Here is a 20,284-nt window from a genome sequence, read left to right on the forward strand (position 1 = left end):
GTAAAATGTTTTCTTACTTTTTCCTAGACATCGCCTGGTGGTATTACCAGTATCAGAGAGGTAAAAAAAAAAAAAAAAAAAAAAAGTCTACACCAACTTGATAACTTGACTGTCTCGCTGTCTCAGTCACATTACTTGAAAAGGAAGAACTTCTCAATTAATTGTATATTCTGCAATTAGCTTTCTTATTCACCAGATTTTTGTGTGTCCCTTGTTATCAAACTTGGTCTGTATAGAAATGGCTAGGGGTGTTCTTTTGGAGCCGAGGTTTAACAAAAGCTTCGTTCCCCCTAGGAGACTCATATTTTCCCTTCCATGGTAATTGGACATCTAGAAAATAAAGCTCAGAGCTGAGTTGTAGTTTAAGTACACTAACTGTTTAGAACAAATGATATGAATTCTCTGTCCTCCTCCCCTCCCCCAATATTGTCCAGAATGCCAATCAAATCAGCATTTTTGAAGCAGTTTTTCTTTATCTGTTTTTATTATATTATTTAGTTCCTATGATCTGCATCAAGTTCTTTGTGAAACAAAATAGAATGCTTAAATAGAGACAGGAGAAAGATAGGTGGTGTGGAGGTTAAACTGGTCTGCGTCATGATCCAGACTCAACGGCCTCCAAGTCATGCAGGCAGTGTAATGGCATTAAAAAAGACCCTGAGGTGATACAAGTATGACACACACCTTTGATCCCAGCACTCAGGAGGCAGAGGCATGCAACGAGTTCAGGACCAGCCTGGTCTACAGAGTGAGTTCTTGGTCGGCCAGAGATTATGCATAGAGAGACTATGGCTCAAAACAACAGAAAGAAAAGGAAGGAAGGAAAGAAGGAAGGAAAGAAGGAAGGAAGGAAGGAAGGAAGGAAGGAAGGAAGGAAAGAAGAGTTCTAGGTGAATGGGGGTCCTGGTGACTCTACCTAATCAGAGTGTCCAGCCCCTGCTTGGCTTTAGTAGATGATGACCTGGTGAGAATTGGAGACTCAAGATTTGCTAAGAGAAATCAAAAATTCAAACTTGGTCATGGATTTCTTGTCTACAAATGTTAGCAACTTGTTTAAAATTTATCTATCTATTTCATAAAAAATAAGAGCTTCTGTATATTTCTTACAAACAAAACCTCTTTTTGGACTACATTCAAACCAAGGAATGGAATGGGTGGATGGGTGGTTATAAAGTACAACCCTGATCCCCCTTCGTGTGTGCATGTGCGTGCACACACACACACACACACACACACACACGAGAAACTGTATTCTAAGCAAGGTAGGAGGTAGTCATAGTTATAGTTTTGGGTCATGGCCTTTGTCATCAGCTAAAGGAGATATTCACTGCCAGATGTTCTCCCCAGGTGTGAGTCATGACTTGTACACAGGTATCACATTTGTTAGGAGCAGGAATTCCTCAAGGCTGGTAACAAACCAGCTTACAGCCTGTGCTCCAATGAAGTAGAAGCCACTGTGGGGACATACGGAAGCAGAATCTGGTGGCAGAATCCTGGACTGGCTGGAATCAAGGTCCAGCTTTGTCACTGTTGGCCTATGTGACCCAAGCCTCAGACAAAAGGAGTTAATGACAGAGCTTGGGAAAGATTGACAATAGTAGACCTTTGTTTGGACTCTGTTTAAAAGATACAGAATTCACTGGAGGTATTGGGGGCTTGGTAGAACACACTTTTTCTGAGAGGGTCTAAAGTCTCCATCCATCCTTACACCCAGGACCACCCAATACCCCAAAGTATTAAAAAACCACTTACCCTGAACCATACACTGTTTTGCCTGGGATTCTCCACTGTAGCATCCTCTACAATTTATTGTTCTGGCTCACATTCACCCTCAGTGGCAGACATTCATCACCTTGCGAGTCACTTGTAGTTAGAAAGTCACCTTCTCTATTAAGATAAGTGATTTCTAACTATCAGACAGGGAGGGCACTAGACCACTCACCCCCACCCCCACCATACATAAAGTCACATGAAAGTAGTTAATAGATTTCTAATAGAACGTTACAAAGAGAAGATAATACTCAGTGATTTTTATCAAACAGAAATTTCCATGCCGTTAACCTCAAGATTAGTTTTGATTCGATCTGACTTAATAATTAGTTCATCATTATCTTTAACAATGAAAATAATAACAGCATGCAGTGTTGAAGACGCACAAACACCAAAGTGGTAAGGAGACTGCCTGTGTGTTAATTCTGGCTTTGTCTAACCAGGGAGCTGGGCCAGTGTCTCATCTCTACCGGTTCTGCCTAGAGGGAATCCCTGACTGGCTACAGGAGAGATGTGAAAATCACCCTGCCTAAATTTCCCCTGCATATATTTAAAGTGACCCAGAACAAAAAGGCTACAAGGTGGTATGAAAGAGAGGAAATGTTAAATGTGGGCAAGTCTAGACAAGTGCAAAAACTGTGTACAAGTAAACTATTGTTTTCCATTCAAAGGCCGTGACTCATGAGGGTCACAGTGGCACATCAGTCAAAGACAGCACTGCCTCACAAAGTTTTGCCTCCAAATTTTTCACACACACACACACACACACACACACACACACACACACACACACAATGGCATGCATTTATGCATATACTGGACTGTTAGATAAGTTACAATTTTACTTACTGGTTTAAACCACTATTAGCCATTGGCGGCTATTCCCTACACCTTGAGCCTCAAGAAATAGAATTTCTCCTGTCATGGATATGACCACAGACTGATTATTAGTGAAAGATAAAGCCAGAAAGCAGAAGCTTGACCATCAATAACCAAGTATTCACAACCTGCAGAATCTCTGTAATCTGAAACTCGATCCTGCCTCCCAGACCAAGGCTATCTGGTCAATAAGGAGAGACTCCACCTCAATAAAGTCCATTTAATAGTTGGTGACTCAATGATTAGCACTTTTTTAATAAGGTAATGAGACATGAGTGCTGGTTATGAGTTGAAAAATTTCTTTTAAACATCTGCAAAAAAAAAAAAAAAAAAAAATTCCCTTAGCTTATAAGGAATCCAGCCTCAGGGAGATTAAGAAATAGCACAAGACCACACACATGCACACACACAACAGAGAGACACACAGAGAGAGAAACTTTATTCTTCTGGACGCCTTAACAACAAATCTTTTCTTTCAAAAATATAATTTTCTATTTTCTTACCTATATTTTAGTAAAATTATGCTGATTCTTCTTCCTTTACTGGAACTACCTGGGTATGCCCAGTGGATCCTTTGAGGGGCAATATGCGGAGTGTGTTATAAACCTCTAGAGCCCCTTCAGAAGTTTCTTCAGATATACACAGCTAAAGATACACGCATTTTTGTGCTAGAACTAACCTGCAACTGATTTCTTAGAATGCATTTGAGATCTCATGAGGCACCTGTGAGCTTCCCACATTACACTCATAGGGACCTCCCTGTGTGTTGCTTTTTCTTCTGGGCACTTTTGATTTACACAGACACCTTCTACATTCAGGTAGTTGGTAGTTAGCTCATTAGCAAACCTAGCAATAATTAAAGGCTCTGTAAGGATTATGAGGAAATTGGCCACTTGCTACAATGTAACATAAACACAGCATCTTATTTATATGGAATCATTATTTACCTCTGTCACAGAAGGATTAGGTGATATGTGTTATCCAGCACATAAGAAAGATAACAATTAGCTCTGCTGCCACAGTGTTGGAGTCTCTCTCTAACATCCATTTCCGTTGGGACTCTGCACACAATATAAATTTTGATGGATTTGTTTTGTATTTGGATTTAAGTATCAAAGGAGAAAGTGACAATAGCAAAGAAAATCTGGAGCAAAGAGCCCAACCCTGATCACAGCGGGTTGAAGGTTTTGCACCTGCTCACCCTGTCCTGTGATGCAAACCCAGCCTGCCTCCTCTCTGACTTACCTCAGGGCAGCATGGTCTGCGTGTTCCCAGCAGCCTGGCCATCTCACCCTTGTTTTCAGCAGGTGGAAGTGGGAATTGTTCAATATATGGATTTGCTGATGCCTGTGTGACAACAGGCAGCGTAGGGTAGATGGTAAATGATCCTTGACTGGAATAAATTTACAAAAAGCATTCTGGCAGAGCCCAAAGGAAAGTACTCACTTATTCCTGCATGAAGCTAAACTCCTGGAAGCGCCACTGATGGATGAACTTTGACTTGCTTCAAAGGAAGATAAGTAGATTCAGCTGACAGGCACATCATAAACAAACAGTGCAACATTAAACCTTATTTCAATGCACACTCTGTTAGACCCTATTGTTTCAGCGCACACACTGGAAGTTGAACCCCTACCATCCAGACTGTTTGTAGATCCTTCCCAACACCCTGGAAACTTTTATTTATACAAAGGCACACAAATTGAAGTCACTTCCCCAGTACTTAAGAATATCTAGCAGATACTATAAAACAATACCCTGTCAAATATATTCAGATTCTGTAAAGTCACATTTAACATACCATAATTTGAACTCTCCACTAAGTCTCCCTAGCATCTCCCTTGCTAGCTCACATGTGAACATCTATCCTTTTTTAAAGATAGGTGTGATTTGTTCCCCCTTCCTATTGGGAAGCTTTCATCCTGCTCTGTTACTTGTGTCTCTATATAAAAAGCAGGGTCAGTGGGCATTAATGTGCATATGCTAAGAAGGTAATTTGAAAGAGATGTTTACGTATGATTGTGCTTTGAACACTTCTACCCTCATCTCCCTATCTGAGTGCTGATGTTCCCTCTGCTTTGTGCCTGCCACACCTACAGTAACAGAGTAGACAGTTAATGAAAGCTGTTAATGGGTGGGGAGTGGGACTCAATGCCCAGGACCACCTACAGTGTGACCCAGCCCAACCCCACCCAAGTCCCAGGTCCCATCATCACTCTTTTCACAGCTCAGACTTTGGCCTGTTCTGATGCCATTCCCTCTGCTTCCAGACAAGATCGAGGATGAGCTAGAGATGACCATGGTTTGTCACCGGCCTGAGGGACTGGAGCAGCTTGAGGCCCAGACGAACTTCACCAAGAGGGAGTTGCAAGTCCTTTACCGAGGATTCAAAAATGTAAGACCCCCAGAGGCTTTGAGGCCTGGTGTGATTTCCCGCATAGCCAAGCCCTTCCAGTGCCAAGGGAGTCCCCAATGTGCAGAAGTTCGGGGAGGCCACCACTATGACCCCACACCTGGTGAGAAAGCAAGCTTGCAGGAGGACAAGGCCTCAGCACACAGGAACCTCACCCACTGCACAGAAGCGCCACAGGGTAGGGTGACCTCAGAGAAGCCCTCCCAGCCCAGGTGCTAACCTTATCTTAACATTCACATCTTACCCTTGCTGGGTGTCCAAACAGGGATGGGAGTGAGCTCTACTGATTTGTGCTAATGAGAGCCACAAAGACTGATGTATAAGCCTGAATGTCACTGTGCATGTCTCCTGAAAGTTAGGACCATGGGACCAGACATTTCCCTTCTACTGCTGGAAACTTCTCTTCCTGTGAGCCACACAGAAAGTCAAGTTCTTAGGAAAGAAGCATGGGAGGAAGTTCAAAACTGATGGACACTTGAGTCCATCCCTGCTTTCTGGGCTCCTTTGAGAACTCTCGTACCCCACTCTGGATAAGGAGTTTGGGTTTAAAGCTTACATCTCAGGGCACAATCATATTTCCAAATCACTGGGTGGAATAGAACAGAAGAGGTGTTCTGGTCACTTCCCTTCAGGCACAGCCTACAGGCAGAGTTTGGTCAGCTGTTCTACAGCCTGACTATGCTGGTCACGTGTCTGCTTTGCTGTCATTGGCCTTTCTTCCTTCTAATGTTGAAAGCCCCCATTAATAGTGGCCAGCTGAGCTGGAGCAGGGCCCTGGAAGGTTGTTGCCCAACTGAGCACTTGACTAAGAGGGGAGCAGAAAAGAAGAATGTGCACAGTTTTTGGCATCTACCATAGTCTTAGTACCACCTAATATTGCTAGCTCTGTTGGGAGGAAACTTAGCCACATTTCATGTGTAAGTGTGTTCAAGATCACAGACTGCCTTGGACAAAGCCACAAAGTTTAGAACAGGCTTAACCAGGATCAAAACCTAAACCTTTCTAGCTCTAAAGCCAAGCCTCTCCCAGCACAGTACCTATCCCGTAATGACTTCCCCCTCTCTTGTAAAGTAGCTTTTCATGGTGGGGTAACCTCCAAGACCCCCGTGGAGATACCCAGTGCACAGGTATTTGCCCATTCTCTGCCCAGGAGAGGGCATGAGGAATCTGTCCAGTCTCTACCCCCTAGCATAGCCATTTCTCACTCACTCGTTCTCCAATTCACACAGGAGTGCCCCAGCGGCGTGGTCAATGAAGAAACATTCAAGCAGATCTACGCTCAGTTTTTCCCTCATGGAGGTGAGTATATCCTTAGAAAAATCCTCTCAGCATCCTCTCCAATGGTCAGTCTTCTCTTCCTCCAACTCCCCTTTCCTTTATCTCTGTCTTCCTCAGGGTCAGGGAAGAATTTATGGCAAAAAAAAAAAAAAATTCTTTACTACAAAATAGAGAATTCTCTGGGGGAAAAAATGAACCCCCTCCAGGAAAAGGATTGGTAGTGCAGTATCAGACAGTCTCATAAAGCAGGTGTCATGATCCCAGAAGGAACAATTGAGTTTCAGAGACATTAAGCAATTTACTCAAGATCACACAGCTCATATGTGGCAGACCAGGAACAGAAAGTATATGGGACAAAAGCTTTGTCATCTTGGTTCCTTAAACAGCTAAAATTAGGTTGAAATTTTGTGAACAACATTAGTAAATACTGAAAACCATAAAAATGGTTCAATGAACCAAAACAAATTGTGGGCAGCATGATGTTGTACTCATTTATAAAGCCAGGTCACTGAGGGCATGGACCCCCACCACATACCCAGTTGGGAACAACTCCATACATCAGGGGACCCTTCATTCTGTGACCTTCTTGTGTCACCTGTCACCTCTTCTGTGGTCTAACAAAAAAAGAGTGAAGTATCCCACATCTGTCTTTCTTGGGCCCTCTCTATTGTGGGTCTTTTCAGCTTCCTACAGGTAGCTCCCTGGTGTGGGACTCTGTTGGGGAGAAGTAGCTTCATGTCATGGTAGCACCAGACTCCCAGTTTATAAACATGGTAGAAATGCTGCTTTCACTGTGTGGCAGGCAAGGCTCCGGTTTAGTGTATTTCTTCACATGTTTCAAGAACCCCATCCCACTCTGCAGAGACATGGAATGGATGCTCAGAGACGTCTCATTGCATACCTACAGGCACAGCTACATGGACACAGCTTTGATCCAAGCTCAGGTCTCTGCTCGCAAGGGAATGAACGCTCATGCCATGGCAAAGACCACTACTCAATACATTTCATATCAGTCATCACCACCAGAGAAACAGGTCACACAGAGAAACAGGCAGGGGAGCCATTCTCAAGATGATGAGATAGAAAGGGTTGAGGAACTACCTAACCTTTTGCTAGAACTAGCTTCTCACCTAAACTCCAGGAACTGAGCAAATGAGTCTCACTCCATCCTCCCTCCCCATTCCCTCATCCCACCTCCAGCCTGTTTGCCAGTGTTGTCTCTGCCCTCTGTGGAACCTTGCCCCCCTGCTCACCCACCTTCCCCTCTACTTTGCAGATGCCAGCACATATGCCCATTACCTCTTCAACGCCTTCGACACCACCCAGACAGGCTCTGTGAAGTTTGAGGTACAGTCCCCTGGTTCCACATTGCCTCTCCCTCCAAATCTGGGGATCCTGGAAGAAATGGTTAATTACCAAAAACTTCAATTAAGACAAACTTTACTCATTTAACAAACATCGCCTGAGGATGGAGAAGAGACTTTCCTTGCCCTCTAGACACTGGGGGTGAGGTTGGAGAGACAACTTAAGAGCTCCCTTGTGCCCTGCATGCATGGTAGTAGCCTCTGGATTAGCATTTTGCATGTATTAACCTGTTTAACTTTTTAAATAATTTATTTGAATTAATTTTATGTGCATTGGGGTGAAGATGTCAGATCCCCTGGACCTGGAGAGTTGTGAACTGGCATGTGAATGCTGGGAATTGAACCCAGGTCCTCTGGAAGAGCAGCCAGTGGCCTTAATTGTTGAGCCATCTCTCCATCCCCCAACTTGTTTAACTTTTGTAATAGTGCTACAAGGTAGGGTTGTATTATCATTTTACAGAAGAACAAAGTAAGGCAGAGAGGCTAAGTAGCTTTTCCAAGGTCAAAGATAGAATAAGTGGCCAAAGGGGCTTTTGAGCATAGGAGGTATGTTCCCCAGCCTGGCTCATAGACACTGGAATGTACAGTCCCTCAGACATTAAGTGACCATTGTAGCCATGGGTTAGGATCAGCAGGGGAACCTGAATTTACTGCCTGGAGGTGTTCACACATATGAAGCCTGAGTTTCCTCAGGAGGCATCAGAAACTACAATGATGTGTGTGAGAGAATGGAAGACAGACATTATTTGCTGGGATTGGCCATTTCCATCTTGCTGACAGGAGGACATGGGAGGCACCATTTTGTAAAAGCACCTTAGTCTAACCTGGACGTCAGGCTTCTCTCCACCCACACATGGCTCAGGGATTAATTTTACTCCTGTCTTTTCCACTTCTTAGGACTTTGTAACTGCTCTGTCTATTTTACTGAGAGGGACAGTCCATGAAAAACTAAGGTGGACATTTAATTTGTACGACATCAATAAAGATGGCTACATAAACAAAGAGGTGAGTGCCCAGAAGAAAACAGAGAGTTCTCTGAGGAATGGGTGACAACCAGCAGATCTCATTACCCACAGCCCTGTTCTGCCTAACAAAATCATAGAAGGGAAAGACTGGGAGGGGTGAGCGGCTGTCACAAAAAAATAAAAAGAAAGAGAAAGACAAAGAAAGGGAAGAAGGAAGCGAAAGAGGGAGGGAGAGAGGGAAGGGGGAGGGAGGAAGGAAGGGAGGGAGGGAGGGAGGGAGGGAGGGAGGAAGGAAGGAAGGAAGGAAGGAAGGAAGGAAGGAAGGAAGGGGGGGAAATGCGGAGAATTTCAAAATCTCCACTGCTTGACTCTTAGAGCCTCGGTACATGTTTTCAGCCAGTGAACTGCTCATGGTCTGTCACTCAAGTCAACTGATGTCTGCTATAAACTGGTGTGCCATTGAGGCTTGACATTAACACCTGAGACATCTTGCCGAGCTCCTGTATCTCAGGCATGATGCCTAGAGCTGTAGAGATCGTCTCTAACCTTCACCTCCACTCTGCAAGGTTCTCCTCTCAGTGTATATACACAGCTGAGTTCTCTGTTCATTCAGCCACGTGGGCCCAATACAGATCTGAGAAGTCACTCAGTTTTCTGGGTGCTGGAGGCCAAACAGTGAGAACTCAGATCAGGCCTGGCTGTCATGGAGGGTGCAGACAGCTGAACAATAGAAGAAACAATAGAAGAAAAATGTAGGTGCACATGCAGATGCTTTAGTAAGAGTCATCAAGGGCCTCTCTAAGAATGGGTGACCATGCCAGGGCTAGTCACCACAGAAGTCAGAAAAACTGTCCCAGGCAAAAGGAAGAGCCACTAAGAGGTTCTCAAGGAAAGACCCATGTGCCCTCCAAACAGAAAAGCTTGCTATTGGCTGCAGGTTGGGGTATGAAGAAAAGCCTGGCAGGCTCAAAATGAAGCCTGAAGGTTGTTGGGCTCAATGGTGGAAGACAAGGGCAGATAGCCCCCTCTGCCTACTGGGAGCTGCCGGTGCACAGCAGGGGTTTGGGAGACACTAGTTAGTACTAAGATGGCTCAAAGTCAGCAGGAAATTTTGAATAGTCTCCTGTCACTAAAAGAAACGAAATTCACAGACAAATCCTGGAAAAGTTTGTGCTGCAGATGGTTTTCTGGTGATTTCTAGCACAAACTCTACAAAACTGAGGCAGAAAGAACTTTTTATTCCATATAACAGTACTTTCAAACTAGAAATAAACAAGGTCCAAATAGATAAGAAATACTTGCAATGTTATAAGAAGATAAACAAGCCCACTAAAAATAGATAGTGAGGGGCTACCAAGACGGCTCAGTGGGTAAAGGCACACACTGCCAAGCCTGATGACCTGAGTTCAATCCTTGCAACCCACAAGCTAGAAGGGAAGCACTGACTGACCTCTGACTTCTGACCTCTGACATCTCTACTTGCACTATAACTTGCATGTCCAAACACATTAAATAAACAAATAAGCAAATGATTTTAAAACAACAACAATAGTAGTAATACAATAAAATTCTAAATAAGTTTTTAAAAGTTAAACAGATACTTCAAAAAATATTAGTAAATGAACAACACTTCCAAGTAAAATGACCCCATATTTTGCTCTTCAAGGAAATAACAGATTTTTTTTAACTATGACTATATGTACTCTGGAGAGACTGGAAATACAAAGATCAGCAATTCAAGTGTAGGTAAAAATGAGGAAACATTAGAAACACTTATACACTACTCGTGAGAAACAGTGTAAACATTGCTGTGTAGGAAACATCTTAGCATCTTAAGTAAAATTGACATCCAACTAATGTATGACCCAGAAGTCCCACCCCTACATATTTACCTAAAAGAAATAAAAATATGTAACTCCATAAATACATACATGGAGATTTGCATAACACTTTTATCCACAATAGCCCCCAAATTGCAAGCAACCCAAATGTCTTTCAACAGGATGGCAGATAAACACATTGCTATCCATCCAGTGGGTACTCAGCAGTAAAACATAAATAAATCACTGTCACATGCAACAGTGGGCATGGATTCTGTGGCCTCTATGTGTATTACATATAGACAGGCCCAGACTTACAGTATCATTCCATTTGCATCAAAGTTTCATCAGCAATGGAATGATGCCAGGGGTTGGCAGACAGTGTAGAAAATTCTTGAGGTGATTAAAAAAAAAATAATGCAGGTGCTGAGTGTGGAGATGGCATATCTGTGTACATTTAGCAAAGTTTATAAAGCAGGACTCTTAAAACGAGTGAGTCTTCTCTGATATGCTCTGATAAACCCTATTTTTTAAGGGAGATCTCATTTTAAAACAGGAGTGTCCAGACAATAGGAAGTGCTCAAAATGTATTGAATGAAAAAACTTTAAAACTTCAGCAAAGCATATAAAAGAAAACAAGAATCCAATCTCATTTAAAATACCCATCACAAATTCTAAACGAAGTGCCAGGAAATTAATCCTGGCACTCTAGTTAGAGGAGCATGTTTGACAAGGAACAGGTTTATTGCAGAAGTAATTCAATGTAGAGAATATCTACTAAATAATTCATCACATCAGTACATCATAAGACTAAACCATGTGACTCCAAAATCATATTCCATCAAGTTTACCCTATATCATTGATCATTTTTTAAACTCCTAATAAAATATATCATGAGCATAATAGAATGTGCTCCAGTCTTCTGCACAGCTTTCCACTTCATGGTGACACCTCAGATATCCTCGGCTACAGCAGAAATGAAGACCAGAGTATTTGCTATTGACCCACACCATCTGTTCATACTTCTAAAAATGCCTCAAATACAGTGGCTCAGAAGCACACATCTGGAAATCTAGGGCAGCTTTTGGAGTGACATGATTTTCTTCTCTCTATTTACTTATTTGTTTGTAACAAGATCTCACACTGTAGCTCAAGCTGACTGGAACACATTATGTAGCCCAGACTGGCCTTGAATGCATGCATGGTGATCCTCCTGCCTCTGCCTCCTTAGTGCTGGGATTACAAGTGTGAGCCTCCATGCTCAGCAACGACATGATTTCATACTTAGGAAGAAAAATGACAAGAGAAACTACTTAAAAAATTAAAAGTAAGATCATGTCCAGCAATTAACATGCTGGGTGGACCATATCTCAGTTATGGCTATTTAGAAAACTGTAAGATATTCTAATTATGTAACAGGAATGTACTACATGAGCAGTTAAAAAATATCCAGAGTTTAGATGGAAAAAAAAGTTTTCTGAAAAAGATATTGGGGGGGGGAGATTAAATGAAGATACCTGTTATTTTCTGGTGAGAAGTCCATTATGAAGATGGCAATATTGTAAAAGTAGCTATTTGTTTCTAACTAATTTAAAATTTATTTGTTTCTAACCAAAATAAAATGATTGTCTGGAGAGAAAACTGGCACACTGGAAAAGTCATCAGGTAAAAACAAGAAGAAAGATAATTTTCAAACAGCGGAGACAGAGCTATGACATATTGTAGCATGGTATGAGAGGAAATGAGGGGAACAGGTAGGTTGGGACAGAGGAGAAAGCTGGGAGCCAATAGTGAATAATGAGAGAGGGAAACTGGCTAGCTATGATGCTTCAGCAGTAAGTAAATGAATGTTCTGAACATCACACATGTAAGTCGTCACAGGTGACCCCTAACTACGAAAGAACTGGTAATATGGTGAGTGAGGCAGGAAGCAGCACCCCTCCACACCCTCTGCTTCTGTTCCTGCCTCCAGGCTCCGGCCTTGAGTTGCTGCCCTGGCTCCTCTTCAGGAGGAACTGTAAGCTCTAAGAGGAGATAAACACTAGGTCTCTCCCCAAAAAAGAAGTAGGTGTCACACTTAAACTTAGAATTGGAAAAGCATAAGATTAAACACAAAGGAAAGTATTGATGATGTCATTCTGAATATTTTCATATCCTTCACCTCAAAAAAATGCCATTGGCAGAGTTGGAAAGCAGGTGGAACAGCTGTGGAAACATCTGCATCTTGTAGAAAGTGGTGGCACTTCTCACCAGGCACTAACAGAGGTCCCACATCTGGTTCACCTGCATGTCCTTGGTATCACATCTAGCATATGGTGCATACTTTAAAATGCCCTATAAATGAATGTGTACATCCCCCAAAGTGTATAAAGAGCTCTCACAATCAAAAATAAGCACGATGAACAGTGCAGATGAACAGTTTGTGAAGATTCAGTAAGAACTAGTCAAAGTGTACGTTAAAACTCATGAAGAAACCAAAGCTATTAAAACAACAATGGAATTTTTATCTTATTACAGAGGCTCTGAAGTCTTTATTTTTTAATTAATTATTTTTTCCAGCCCAATCACAGTTTCCCGTGCCTCCTTTCTTTCCAGTCCCTCCCCACAACCTTCCCTCTCCAGACCCCCCATCCATTCCTCTTCCTTTCTCTTCAGGAAATGTCAGGCAACCATGGCATGTCAAGTTGCTGTACAACTAAGCACCTCCTCTCCTATTAAGGCTGGACAAGTCAAGCCAGTAGGAGGGGTCCCAAAAATACGTAACAGAGTCAGAGACAGCCCCTGCTCCCACTGTTAGGAATCTCACAAGAAGACCAAGGTACACAACTATAACATATGTGCAAAAGTTTTTATTTTTAATCATATATAAATGTATGGAGGGGTGAGTTCATACAGTATAGGGTACCAGATCCCTGAGAGTTTGAGTTACAAGCAGTTATGAGCCACCCGGCATGGGTACTGGGAACAGAACTCAGGTCTTCTGTAAAAGCAGTTTAAACTCTTAACCACTGAGCCATCTTTCCAGACTCAGGTTTCAAGCACTAGTTAAAAAGCAGGTGACCATTTAAAAATCACAGAAGATTAACAATTGTATGTAATTTCATGTTTTAAAAATCACATTATAAGTACTATTATAGTATTAAATCAATTTCATAGACATCTAAGTTCTTATATACATACTTACTTGTATGATACTCTAAGATATTTAAATATGACTTTACACAGCATCTAGAGAAAGGAGCCTAGGCTGAGATTTATGCCACCTGATCTTCAACCTTGGTTCAATACATTTTTCCATCACACTGTTGAACAAATTCACTAACTACTCCCTTTTTATAATGGGCAAAGTAGGCAGAATTATCACCACTAATGTCTATCAAACATCTCTAGATGGCAGAATTAATGGTGGGGTAGACATAAGTGTGAGTAAGTAGCTTCCTGAGACATGGTCTTGAAATCTGGAACATTCTTCTCACACTTGCCAGCAATGAGAATCCTAAGCAATCAAAACTGCTCTTTCTGTCCCTTCTTTGATAAAAAGTTCTCAAGCAGGAAAGAGCTCAGCGACCACATGGGGGTAAAAGCCAGTAAAGTGCCTATCTTGAAATGGATATGTGGATACAATCCTATCTCTTAATTCTATGTGTTGGGGGAGTCCTGGAGAAACAACCATTGATGGAATTCAGATCATTCTTTCTAAACACCTTTCTCCAATAAAAGGAGCTAGTCTCCTTAGAAAGCTGTTTGTCTTGGGATTGGGAAAGGAGGAGAAATAGAATATGAACCTGAATCCTGGTTGGGGCAGATCAAACAACTACAGGCATCAGCCTAGCTTTGCCTAATTAGGGCAAATTAATTAACAAAATAAAAAATGACAATATTGGATTGTCACCAACAAAATATAATAGATGTCCACAAGGTCAAAGAACAAAATACATAATAAAATAATAAGTACGTAAATAAAAGGAGATAGGCATCTCTTGCTTACAGAAGTATTCCAGCACATCTTCAATTATTAATAACCTACTTAAAGAAGGCCTCAAGTGCCCTGTGGATGTTGGATGTTGGCTTCCTTGTCCTAACTTAAAACAGAATCATAGAGGACTTTTTTATCTCTGATCTAAAACATTAAATTTTCAAAACTAGTATAGAATTGTCATCAAACAAATACCATAGTGATCACTTTTGCTGTCAAGGTGTGTTGACAGATACTAAAATCAGGGAGTTGGAAGACAACCCTTTAACCAAATAACCAAGTTACAACCAGTCACAAGATATAGCCACACCATGTACCTCCCTGACAGTGCACTCACAGGATTGAACGTACATACATCGCTTCTACAAAGTCATGCCCAAACTGAGGAACTGTCTACAGAACAACTAACCAACATTCCCATCATACATGTCAAGGTCCTGAAAACATGAAGAACACATGGATGGATACAAAGTACTATTTCAAGTAGTAAAGTATCAGTGGGAAAAATGGATAAGATATAGATAAACTGTGGTTTAGTTAATAATAGTGTAGCAATGCTTATTTCCCGGTTTGATTATTTTTCTGCAGTTCTACAAGTTTTAATATTAAGAAAACTGGGTAAAAGGTATACTTGAGCCCTCCATATTAGTTTTGCAACTTTTCTGTAAGTTTAAAATTATTAATTGTAGGTTTAGAGAAAACCTCAACTATCCTGTCAATAATTCTTATGTTGACCACTTTTCTCTTAAAATAGCAACAAAACCTGTGAGAGTATTTAAAAGGCTAGTCTAAATTGTTAATTTACCTTTAAGTCAGAATGATGTTTCATTGTCTCAGTCTGTGAATGGGGAATCCAATGCTGTCCCTCCCTAAAGACAAAGCAAGAAGAAGTAACCACCCAAGATGTCTGAAGGCAGGGAGGAGTCCACCATTTTCTCTGAGGAAGGCATTTAATCTAGTCCTCTAGCTCCCATTCATCTCTTTAAAACAATCCTCTTAGTCACTCTGGGTGGCAAAAGGAACCCTAAAAACATTCTAAATTCTGTCCCCTAAGAAGGTTTGGCCTCATGGTCCCAACAGTATGTACCTCCATGTCCTCTTCCAGGAGATGATGGACATAGTCAAAGCCATCTATGACATGATGGGGAAATACACCTATCCTGTGCTCAAAGAGGACACTCCCAGACAGCATGTGGATGTCTTCTTCCAGGTATGTATGCACCTGTGCACAGGCTTATACTGATGGACCAGGAGATGTTCCTGTGAGGCAGATGAGTATATGCTACAGAAGAGAGCAAAGAGTCTGGTATCATTAACTGTAAATGGTAGATCCCATTTAAACAATCCTCACAACACATACCTTTAATCCCAGCACTTGAAAGGCAGAGGCAGGTGGATCTCTGAGTTTGAGGCCAGCCTGGTCTACAGAGCAAGTGCTAGGATAGGCTCCAAAGCTACACAGAGAAACCCCATCTGGAAAAAACAACAACAATAGCAACAAAATCCTCACAGGACCTGAGTAGAGGAGACTTCATCCATGGCATTTGTGTACTTACTGGGCACGTTTGTCTGGAGTACAAAGGGGAATGAATGGAAATTAAGGTAAAGCCAAGTTGCAAGATCCCTAAGTGGGGAAGTTTAGCCTTGATCTAGAAAAAATAGGTAGAAACTACTGATGATTGAGTGAAGAAGTGACATCCTTAGTTTAAAAAAAAAAAGTCTATCCATATAGAGTAATAAAAAAAAATGTCAGCATTCACCTTAATAAAAGCCTCCCACTTTACAACTAAGCAAAAAGAGAGGTCTCTGGTATCTTTAAAGTTTACACAGAGATAGATCAGAGCCTTCTGTGTCCAGTGTTCTTTCTTCTAGATAGAGAGGCCAGCAGAAACCATGTGGAACACATGTGCTATGGTTTGGGTGTATGTATGTTCAAGGTTCATGGGAACCTGATCCTCACTGTGGCAGTGTTTAAGGTCATGAAATCTTTAATGGATGGCCTGATGGGAGGCAACTAGGTCCGTGGGAGCATAGCCTCAGAAATACTAGTGCTGTAGCTGCCATTAGCCTGAGTTAAATAAGTGAATCTGCCTCTCCAGCTTCCTGTTTGGTTGTGTGACCTCTTCCAAATGTGCCCACTAAAATGATGCCATGCTTCATGAAGCTCTCACCAGATAGAAACTGGTGTCATGTTCTTAAACCTCTAGAGCAATAGGAAAAGGAAGTCTCTTTTGTTTGTAAAGCACCCAGCCTCAGTTATTTTGTTGCAGTAACAGAAACAGATTACTGCATGGTTGGATGCCACCATTATAATGTAGCAATGAGGTAACTGTTAAGGAAGCTTATGAGGACCATAACAATATAAACAGGAACCAAATGGCTAGCAGAACACCATCCTAATTTTGGGGTTAACACAGAGGAAATTCTGAAATATGAAATTCTATGTTCTGTAGAGACCTCTCTATTGTGTCTTTCAGAAAATGGATAAAAATAAAGATGGCATCGTAACTTTAGATGAATTTCTTGAATCCTGTCAGGAGGTAAGGACAGATCTCGGAACACAATTGCTCTGGGATAGGACATCTGGGGCATGGAAACCTTCACATCCCTGCACTCCCTAGACTCAGAAGTCCATGTCTCCATGCACCAGCCTGGAATGCTCAGCACAGGACCAAGCAGATAGAAGCACAGGTCTGGAGGGTGTGAAGGCCAGACGGTTTTCATGCCAAACAGGTTGCCCCGTCCTTTTCACTGCCTCTGTGCCTGTTCCTTGGATACAGAGGAACAGCTGGAAGACCTTCAACATGATTCTCAATCCAGTGAGCATAGAACTGCCTGAAGTTCTTCCAAAAGCGTATTTGCAAGCTATAATCGCAGACACACTAGAAGGGTCTAGACATCCCCACCATAATTCATATACTCGGTTCCAAGGCTGCTAGAACTTATTTGTGCAAAACCAGACCCCTTGAAGCTCTCATTAAAACACAGGTGGGGCCTGCGCAGGTCTGGGGCCAGGCTTGCCTTGTGCACACTCCTTAGGAGACGCTGCACCGCTATACCTTGAACAGTGCTTTGGTTACGTTTCTTGAATAAATTGGCACCAGTGCCTCTGCCAAGCACTGAACTGGAAATAACTGCTTCATCTACTTAAAAGGTTTATAGTCTACCTCATTCCACAAAAGCACAGCCTAAGGCCCCCGCCAACACAAAGAGCACTAACCAAGCTTCAGCCACATGAAAAGCCTTCAGGCAGATGTCCCACATGGCAGTGTTCCAGACAGTTAACAAATAGGACAGGCTCAACAGTGACCTCTTCTTCTGTTTGTTTGAATTTGTTTTCGTTTTTGCTTCTGTTTTTCCTAGACAAGCTTTCTCTGTGAAACAACAGTTCTGGCTGCCCTGGAACTCAATCTGTAGACCAGGCATGCACCACCGCCTCCCAGCTCCACACTGGCCTTTTTGAACTGACATTTACTATTGTCCTAGAGTGTCCCTGCTGAGCTTGATGTTCAACCATTGGTTGTCTGGGGATCCCAAGGAAGTTTCTAGGTAGTCAGAAGGAATGACACTGAGGTAGAAAATGGAATCAGGTCAGCAGCTGCACCTGTGGAGTTAAAAATGTTTTAATATATAATGATTGTGAGCAGGCTAAGTATCTACATCTGTCATTCCAAGAAGAGGAAACTGAGGCACCACAATGTTAAGAGGTGTGGCTAATGCTACATGAGTAACAGAGACAGGTTTTGAACTCTGCCATGCTTATGGTAAATACCATATCTGACAGACGTGTCCTTTCTTTACTTTGTTTCCTGGGTAAGAAGTGGCTTTCAACCTTGTCCCTCACACAAGCACCTTCCACAGCTATTCCTTTACGTAACTTATGTTTTTCACATGGACATTATATTCAACCCCGCTTTCTACCCAGGGAAACTAAGGCAGGAAACACAGGCAGGAAGTAAGAGTGAGGCGTGAGGTCAATCTGCCTAATTCCAGAACCCACAGCAACTTACAAAGACTCAGATCTTCACAATCAGCTTTGTCTCTCTTGGTTTTTCTCTATCAAAATTCTGCTTTCTCAGCCTTAAACTCAGTGGGACACACCACACACACACACACACACACACACACACAGTCAATTTCCTTGAATACTACTTTAGCCAAGTATTGCTTTGCATTTCACAAAGTTTAATATTTCATATTTTCACTATATTTTAATTCAAAATATAGAAGTGTGTTACTTAGTATGCAAACATTTAAGAACTTTACACCTTCAATATATGTACCTTAGAAAGCTGAGCATGGTGGCACATGCTTTTAATCCCATCACTTGGGAGGCAGGTTGGTGGATCTCTGTGAGTCTGAAGCCTGGAATAAAGCAAGTTCCAGGATAGACTCCAAAACTACACAGAGAATTCCTGTGTCAAAAATCTTGTTAAGAAAGAAAGAAATTGATAATTGCTTACCAACACTGAGTAAAAAGAGAAATATTTCTTAAATCCTCAAATTGCTGATATGAGAAGTAAAAATAATAATATCTACTATCAGTTTTACTGATATTAAAAGATAATTTATTCTTAAATAAAATTTGACAATTTGCATAAGATGTAGGAATTCCTTATAAAGCACAGCTTACTAAAACTAATATTAAAAAATGTAAATATCCCTATGTCTCAAAGACATTGAATCTGTAATTTAAAACTTCACCCAGAGAAAATGACAGGCTTAAATAGCTTAAGTGGTACGTTCTTGCAAACTTTTGAGGAAGAAATGATACTGGTCTCAAGGAATAGAGAATAAAACAGGACCTTCTCAGCTTGATTGACGAGGCTGTCATAACCCTAAGATGGGAAATTGTAAGGTTGGTTTAACATCCAAGAATTAATCAGTATAATTAATCACAATAATAGAATAAACAGGAAAAACTGCGATCATCTCCACAGATGGGGAAAATAATTTCATACAACACATTGACAAAGCATTGTAAAGAAATACAATGCACTGTTCCACTGGGTCATCGATCTCTCCTAAATGCCAAGGTGTTAGCTGGACCTTTGCCTCTTGTTCCTTGTTGATAACGCTGCTGCACATTTCCTTTAGCATGGGAATCCCACTCTTGAGATTTGCTCAGATACTGAGCTCTCAGGCAAGGTCCTCAGGCAGCTCTAACCATCTTCTCTCCCACCACTCTCTTCCCAGGATGACAACATCATGAGATCTTTACAGCTGTTCCAAAATGTTATGTAACTAAGGACATTTGCCATCCTGCTTTCAGAGACACTGAACAAACACCTCAATGCCCTGATCTGCCCTCGTTCTGATTTTACACACCAACTCTTGGGACAGAAATCCCTTTTTCACTTTGGAAGAATTCTCTGCTGAAGACTTTCTACAAAACCTGGAATCGTGTGGCTCAGTCTCTGATTGTCAATGCTTTCTCCTTACTCTTCCTGAGAGAGACAAGATGAAACCTGAGTTTGTTTCAGAAGCATGCCCATCTCTTCATGCTGCTATCCTGTGGAAGGCCCCTCTGCTTGAGCTTAAACAGTAGTACACAATTTTATGCTTACACGTCCCCAACTCACTGCCTCCTAGTCAGGCAGGAATCTGGAAGCCAGAGGATCTGAGCCAGATGTCCACCATCCTCTGAGGGCCTCCCAAGCCAATGTGCCTGTTTCTCTTCCTCTGGTGGGAAGAAAGAGTATTATACAGAATAATTAGAGTTTATCATGACGAGATTGGGAGAGGCAGCACCTAACACATGTAGAATAGGACTGAATTACTAAGCATGGTGTCATCAGATGACCCAAACTGCCCATGT

The 20,284-nt window shown here is 41.9% G+C and overlaps 1 protein-coding gene across 5 annotated transcripts in view; it reads left to right on the top strand.

The window, feature by feature from the left end:
• The window catches only part of Kcnip1 (potassium voltage-gated channel interacting protein 1), a 360,887-nt gene extending 340,827 nt beyond the window's left edge, over positions 1–20,060 (top strand). For 2 of the 5 annotated variants that reach the window (XM_051180966.1, XM_051180968.1), the window contains exons 2-8: positions 4,920–5,044; positions 6,292–6,361; positions 7,617–7,687; positions 8,602–8,709; positions 15,572–15,676; positions 16,944–17,006; positions 19,663–20,060. In XM_051180966.1, the coding sequence (XP_051036923.1) occupies positions 4,920–5,044; positions 6,292–6,361; positions 7,617–7,687; positions 8,602–8,709; positions 15,572–15,676; positions 16,944–17,006; positions 19,663–19,710 (590 nt within the window). In that variant the 3' untranslated portion in view covers positions 19,711–20,060. Of the gene's footprint in view, positions 1–27; positions 61–4,876; positions 5,045–6,291; positions 6,362–7,616; positions 7,688–8,601; positions 8,710–15,571; positions 15,677–16,943; positions 17,007–19,662 lie in introns of all 5 variants that reach the window. The other 3 variants (XM_051180970.1, XM_051180965.1, XM_051180969.1) reach the window with 3 other exon arrangements.
• Positions 20,061–20,284: the final 224 nt, after the last annotated feature.

This window comes from Phodopus roborovskii, unplaced genomic scaffold (assembly GCF_943737965.1).
Source record: "Phodopus roborovskii unplaced genomic scaffold, PHOROB, whole genome shotgun sequence".
In the NCBI taxonomy this organism is placed as follows: Eukaryota; Metazoa; Chordata; class Mammalia; order Rodentia; family Cricetidae; genus Phodopus; species Phodopus roborovskii.